Consider the following 7,126-nt stretch of genomic DNA (forward strand, 5'->3'; position numbering starts at 1 on the left):
AGAGCAGCCGCTGCACTGAAAGGCGAGGCAGTTCCCACGGCTGTGGTAGAACCGGCGCCACAGTTAAGCAGCGGACGGCGTGGTGTGGAGCCGCGAGTAATTTACTTTCGGGACTGAAGGAGGAAGCAGCATAGTGTGACGGGTTACTTGAAGCCCGGTCACACAGAGCTGAGTGCAGTAAATCATCCGTCAGCAATCCTAAAGAATATACGTGCACAGACCATGGCCGCCGCCGATGTGGTCAGATCCCGTGAGGAGGCGGCTATTGAAATGTTTGACGATACTCCCATTACCAGCAATAACCCTATGGCGCAGGCAACGCAATCAAATGTGGGGAGCAACGCCATGAAAGAACTATTTAAGAAGCTAGAAAAAGCCATGCGGACGGAACAGGCGAAATGGTGGGAGAGGAAATCACTGTCCCGCTATTTGGAAGTTGAACGCGTTCCCCGGGGCTTAAGGATCATGCTGGCCCCCAGCTTTGAAAACCTGGACCCAGAAATGTTAAACGAATGGGCAAGATGTAACCTGGATTCTTCGAGCAGACTGCTCAGAATACTAGTCAAATATGCGGAGAGTGATGGAGCAAAACTGGGGGTTTTGATAAGTGATTTAAATGAACAAATCAAGAAGCTTAATGATGCGGAACAGGAAAAACGATTGCGCGACTCAATGACACAAAGACTCACCAAGGAGGAGGAGGTAATCAAAAGAAGAAAGACCTTCAAATTTCAGAGGGACAAACTAGATTACCAAAACGGTCGTATTTTTACCTTCTCAAAGAAGTATGATCATCCAAAGGGGACGACCGGACCTCGCTCTGCAGGTACAGGGCAAACAAGTAATAGGGGCACCAGCCCTTCTACCTCGGATTCGAACTTGAGTTCCATTCCAGGAAGTGAGTCAGAAAACGACCAACGCAATACTGAGGAAGCGGAGGGTTTTACCAAGCGGTCGTTGGGAGAGGAAGTGGAGTGCCTACGCAACGACCGCAAGCAGACCCTAAGATCTCACACCGCTGGCACGAAATCAGGAGGAAACGCAACCTCAAACGCAAATGGCGGAGGAGGAGCCGGGCAACAAACCGGCGCAGCGAAACCACAAGTGAGGGGCCGGGGACGGAAACGGTGGAACCGCAAGTGAACAATCAAGTAAGCGACCAACTCTCTGTGATTAACCTCTCAGATGTTCATTTAACTATTAATGAGATCAAAACATTATCATTAGGTTTGACCTATTGTCCCCCATGTACATTCAATTATGCACAAACGAGAATGGATTTTTTAAAATACATACGTAAATTGAAACTAAAAAAGCTATTCTTGCAAAACAAATTGAAAACGCGCATATCAACCCAGGATAACAACAGAAATGATCTGGATCCGGGTCCATGCCTGGCGGGAGAGGTTGATCTATATGTGGACCTGGTTGATTTGAACAAGGAAGGGGGAACTTTTGTGGATGTTGACATAGAGGAACATATAAGAACAGATGCCCCAGGGGCTACGAGCTTCAGACCCAAATCAACATTCAACCCCATATCAGTCTATGATAACATAGAAGTATTTAATAATCTGGTTATATCTGATCTTAAAGAATTGCACCAGGCCTCCAGAACAAAAGACATTAGATCCAAGAATTGGTGCAATAATGCATATGGGAGTCTAATGAAGAAATTGCAGGGGGAGAATACTGTGATTATAAAACAATCAGATAAGGGGGGCAACATTGTCCTGTGGCCAAAACAACTGTATATGGAAGAGGCTTTACTGCAATTGAATGACAGGAATTGTTATTGCAGGAGCGATTGGCGTACAGCTAGACAGGCGTGGGATGCTTTCAATACCAGATTATATATGTGGAAGGGCATGGGATTACTTAGTGGGGATGAACAAAAATTCCTGAAGTCTAATTATCCTGTGATCCCTGTGTTTTATATGATTAAGAAAGTCCACAAGAGTTTGACCAAGCCCCCAGGGAGGCCTATTATTTCCGCCAGACAGGGCCCTTTTGAGAATGCCTCTAAATATATTGATCACTTCCTGCAGGAGCATGTGAGGGCGCTTCCCTCTTACATCAGGGATACGGGTGATTTTTTGGATAAGATCAGGACCATAGAGTGGCAGGAAGATTACCTATTACTAACACTAGACGTAACTTCCTTATACACCAGTATTAATCACAACGATGGATTAAGGGCGGTAAAACACTATCTGGAGCGTAGACCTGCCTGTATGCTACAGCACAACAGCATGATAAGTGAGATGATTGAGATCTGCCTCAAAAGCAACTTCTTCTTGTTCCAAAAACAGGTTTTCCAGCAACTAAGGGGAGTTGCGATGGGGGCCTGCTTCTCCCCAAGTTATGCCTGTCTGCATATGGGGCATTGGGAGGAGCAGGTCCTAGCAAGAACATATGAGGGTACCATGGCCAATAACATCATAGCCTGGTACAGATTCATTGATGACCTATTCATCATTTGGAAGGGGTCAGAGGAAGAGGCAAATAGGTTCATAACCAACATCAATGGAAATGATCTGAACCTACATTTCACTGGTCAAATCAGCAGAGCACAGGTCACCTTCTTAGATGTGGAGGTGAGCATTGCCAATGGCAGGATAGTGACTGACCTACATCGCAAGGCAATGGCTGGAAATACGGTGTTGCACGCCACCAGCCATCACCCGGCGCACTTGATTCGAAGCATTCCCTACGGGGAAATGCTGAGGATCAAGAGGATTTGTAGCACAAAAGAGAGTTGTGAGCAAGCACAAAATGCGAGCAGGAAGAGATTTATTGAAAGAGGCTACTCACGAGAATTGGTGGAGGGTGCCATGAGACGTGCCAACTTAACATCAGGGCACAGTCCAATAACAGATGTTGGGCCTACACGGATCGCAGGGAAGGAGTCTGGTCAGCCTAGACTAATAACGGCATATAGCAGACAGCACAAAGAAATATTCAACATCATTCGCAGAAATTGGCAAGTGGGTAAGGGAGACCCGGTTATTGGTGAGACCCTTGCCAAGAGACCAGCTATAACCTACAGCAGAGCGAGGTCTATGAGCGACATGTTAGTAAAGAGTAGCCCGGAAGTAGCCGATGACAACTGGCTAGGCAAGAGCAAGGGCTTTCTAAAGTGTGAAGTCTGCAAAGCATGCAGGATAGGAAAAAATAGGACCACCTACATGACAGCCTTCAATAACGAGGTGGTCTTGATTAAAAAGAAAATTACCTGCAAATCAGACTTCGTGGTCTATGTGTTGGAATGTGCTTGTGGCCTGCGCTACGTGGGCAGCACCAAGCTGCAGGTGCACAAGCGCATTCTTCAGCACCTCAGGGCAGTAACCAACAAGGACGAGGCATACCCTGTCGCCAGGCATGTAAATATGTGCCATGGTGGGGACATAGGATGCTTGCAGTATTATGCGATTGACATGGTCCCGCCACTTCGTAGGGGTGGCGATAGGGAGGCCCGATTGAGAGTTTTGGAAACACGATACATTCTGGAACTCAATTCCAAGGCCCCCAATGGTTTAAATCAAACGGAAGACTTACACTCTTGTCTTTATTAAAGATCTAATATTTAGACCAGTTGGACCAAACTTTGTCAGTAACTGCAGATCGCTTGAGGGGCAAAAATGTATCAGAATCAAACATGTTAATAGTCTGCCTTCTGTTTTTAACTTCAATTTACGGTGAAGAGAGCGAAAACATTTTTTATCACTTGGTTAGAGAGTTATTATGATTATTTATCACAATTATGTTTGCAATATTCTCTTAAAGTGTACCAGCTTTTGTACCCTTGATATAGCAGTGTGGAAGCAGTGGTTACATGTAGCGGTGAATGCCCACTAGGGCGCAATTTTGAAAACTTGACCCAAACCATGTGTTCCCATTCAGCCAGTGATGTTTTCCCGTTTTGCGAATTTTGCACAATATACAGCGGATTTGCACGAAATATATAAATTGTATTTATATATATTTTTGTACATGATTTTAATGTGGTGTATTTCAAATTGTTGATTATAGATTTTAATCAATTTATTTATTGGGAATGAATCACGATGAATCATGGGGAACAATGAACTGAACAGATAAACCAAGAGGGACATTCTCTTTTAAATCTGTTTAGTTTTCTATTTTGGTAACATGGTGAAATGTAGAACTTGTTTCTGGGTCATTTGAGTGTAGTTTTTGTGCTAATGCACGGAAACACTGTGAGATCTAAGTGCTACTGAACCAGGCTTAAGTATGTTTTTTTATTTCCACAGGCTGTGGGGTCAGCTGACTGTGTATCAGCACTTTAAGGATGATGGGTGTGTAACCGACCATGTCATGTGATCAAGGGGCGGAGGTCCCGAAACGCGTCATGGCGGCGTGTTCTGTGCACGAAGGATGGAATAAAATTAACTAACTGGCAAAATATCCGTGAGGGTCCGGTTTCGTTATTTCCTTACGAGTTCTACTTGAGGGTTTTGGCGAAGTTCGTGGCATATATATATGTGTGTGTATGTATTATTTATTATTATAAATTATAATTATTATTGTTGCGTTACTTGTAGTGGGAATAGTAATTGTAGTATTTTGCAATGTTAAATTCTATGTAATATTATATTTATTGTAGTTAGAATAGTAAATTGTATTTTTGTGTGATGTAAAAAAAATTGATATTGTTGTGTTAGGTGGAAGTACTTATTTTTATATTTATTTAGTATAAAAATGTGTTTTTTTTTGTGGAAAGTTTATATGTATTTATTTGAATTTTTAATAATGTACTTTATGTTGATTTAATTTATATACTGATGAGTTTGATTAATTATAATAAGGGAAAGGGACATTGTAATCCCTACGGCGGTGCCTGGTAGGCACCGCCACCATTGTAGGGCTACGAGCCCCTCCGCTGCACCGGTGGGCTCAAGGAGCCTAACGGATGTGTGTCGGTTTGTCTTGGCCAACTGCCAACACACCAGCAGCCATCGTAATGTGGCGGGCGGTAATTCAGTCGCCGATGGCGGTGGGTCCGCCAGTGGTGGTCTCACCACCATCGTAATCCAGCCCTATATTTTTGCCTCAATATTTTTTTCAGCTATATTTTTGGGGTTGATATTCTGTCAGTAAACCATTCAGTCAATAGTTTCTGGTACTCTGAGGCTCAGGCTATACTCCTACGTCGCACAGACTTTATCCCATTGGTGCATTTCTTTGTCGGTCTCATGGTTCCGGATGCTCATTTGTGGGCTTCCTGCCATACCTACTCCGCAATTATGCACATTGCCTGATCGGAACCAAATTTTTTTTTTTAAAGATCACTCAGTTCAGGATTAGAATTGGGGGGGTCGAGTTGTAGAGCCAGAAAGTAGGAAATGGCAAACAACTCCTCCCTAATTGCACTGCTCTCATTCCCAGCATCTGGCAGGCACCTGCTCCAAAGCTTAACTACATGATTGGTTGGAGTGATTGTTTATCTTAAATTTTAATATATAACCAAACATTACTTGTGTTTAACTGTGCTCACTTAGAAATTATCCTGAAATAGATTCATTAAGAAGTACCCGAGTGTGTTAAAGTTGCACAAAGCACAAGGGTCCTGCTAAATAACAAGTGACAATATGTAAAATGCCAAGGTGTATTTCTCATTTCCTCTCCATTGAACCACAGCCAGTGTTCATCAGATAGCAATAAGTGAATGCAAATAAAAAATCGAGAGCCAATCGCCCTGTATGGCCTATTAAGTAAACGTGTTTTATCAGCTTTAGCTTTTGTTAGGTTGTGTGTGTGTGTGTGTGTGTGGGGGGGGGGGGGGGTGAAAATCCTTGAATGACAGTATATTATCTCCGTTCACTAGCAGCCCACGTGGGTCTGCACCAGCAGCACGTGTTGCACCTGTTCTAGGCACAGAGCATCAATTTGGTGTTATGGGGACTTACACTAAACCACACCAGAAGCCCCTCCCCCAAGGGGGGTGTCTGTAAATTGTTTGTCCTTTCTCAGTGTCTCTTCAGACTCCTCCAACTGCTGATCCTATTGCTCTGGTAAATAACACTATTTTTAGCCAGCAGGTTTTCCAAGGAGTGTTAATGTTTGCCAATTAGCTGCAATGCGATCCTATTTGCATTTTAAAAGGTCACCCCCTGCCGTCACACCCACTGGACTGTTTGACCACCAATGCCTACAACTCAATTCAGCTTTATGTCGGCTCAACGGCCATAAAAACGCACACAACACATTGAAAGCATAAATAGTTAAGAGCATAAATATTATTATGCCTTCAAGAAAAAAGGTGGGCAGTCAGGAGCTCAATTTTAGTTCACATTTCACAAATCTGCCCAGTGGCAATTTGGCAAGTGATGCCATCTGTAAATTAGAGAGTTGCCTGCAGTGCAGCCACTAACCCAGTCCCTGATGAAAGAGACCCGTGGGTTCAATTAAGGCTCAATCAAGGTCTTCTTGATTCTTTAAATGATAACTAAATTCAAACTTGTAATTGCGAAGACGTCTAATGGAGATGCCGCTTGGTAAAATTTCTAACCGCTGTGGACACAAGAATCAAAAGACAAACTAGTCAACAAATGGTTGGTCAAACAACATGATCAAATAATCCTGAAAGTGATCTAGCATGGAAGTGACAATCATAAAAAACAGAATAGCTGAGCTTTAACATAAACTGTCGATCCCTAGCTGTACTAGAAGGCCCCTGGAAGCCCTAATATGGCGCCCAAAATAGAACAATGCCCACTTTGGATTCTCCAAATTGAATGACCTCAAAGCAATCTTGGCCGGACGAGGTCTCTAATAACATTGCAAACGATGATCCGCCACTCCCGACAGATACTGAGTACTCAGACAGGAGGGACCTCTAAAGAAGGGTGGTGGCTTAGCGATTATTTATCGAGACAAATACTTAACTAAAATAGACACAATTGGCTCACCGGTTTGTGAAGCACTAACCTTCTCCAATATGCTCTCAAACACCCAATCTCTCAAAAGAACCCTCCTTTACCGCCCACCAGGCTCTCAAGCTAATTTCCTGACAAATCTAGAGAGCTCGATAGAGCCAGTGGCAGGAGCTCCCGATTACACCATCCTGGGAGACTTTAATTTTTATCTAGAATCCCTAGATGAC

At 43.5% G+C, this 7,126-nt stretch overlaps 1 protein-coding gene across 1 annotated transcript; it reads left to right on the plus strand.

The window, feature by feature from the left end:
• Positions 1 to 222: 222 nt before the first annotated feature.
• Positions 223 to 1,143, plus strand: LOC147709504 (uncharacterized). Its single transcript, XM_086925503.1, has one exon. It carries the CDS (start codon positions 223 to 225, stop codon positions 1,141 to 1,143), a length of 921 nt encoding a protein of 306 aa, XP_086781629.1.
• The last annotated feature ends 5,983 nt before the right edge of the window (positions 1,144 to 7,126 follow it).

Source organism: Lissotriton vulgaris, chromosome 6 (genome assembly GCF_964263255.1).
Source record: "Lissotriton vulgaris chromosome 6, aLisVul1.2, whole genome shotgun sequence".
In the NCBI taxonomy this organism is placed as follows: Eukaryota; Metazoa; Chordata; class Amphibia; order Caudata; family Salamandridae; genus Lissotriton; species Lissotriton vulgaris.

Excerpts from the sequence above, each read along its gene's own strand:
- LOC147709504 (XM_086925503.1), top strand. The coding sequence starts at position 223 with ATGGCCGCCGCCGATGTGGTCAGATCCCGTGAGGAGGCGGCTATTGAA.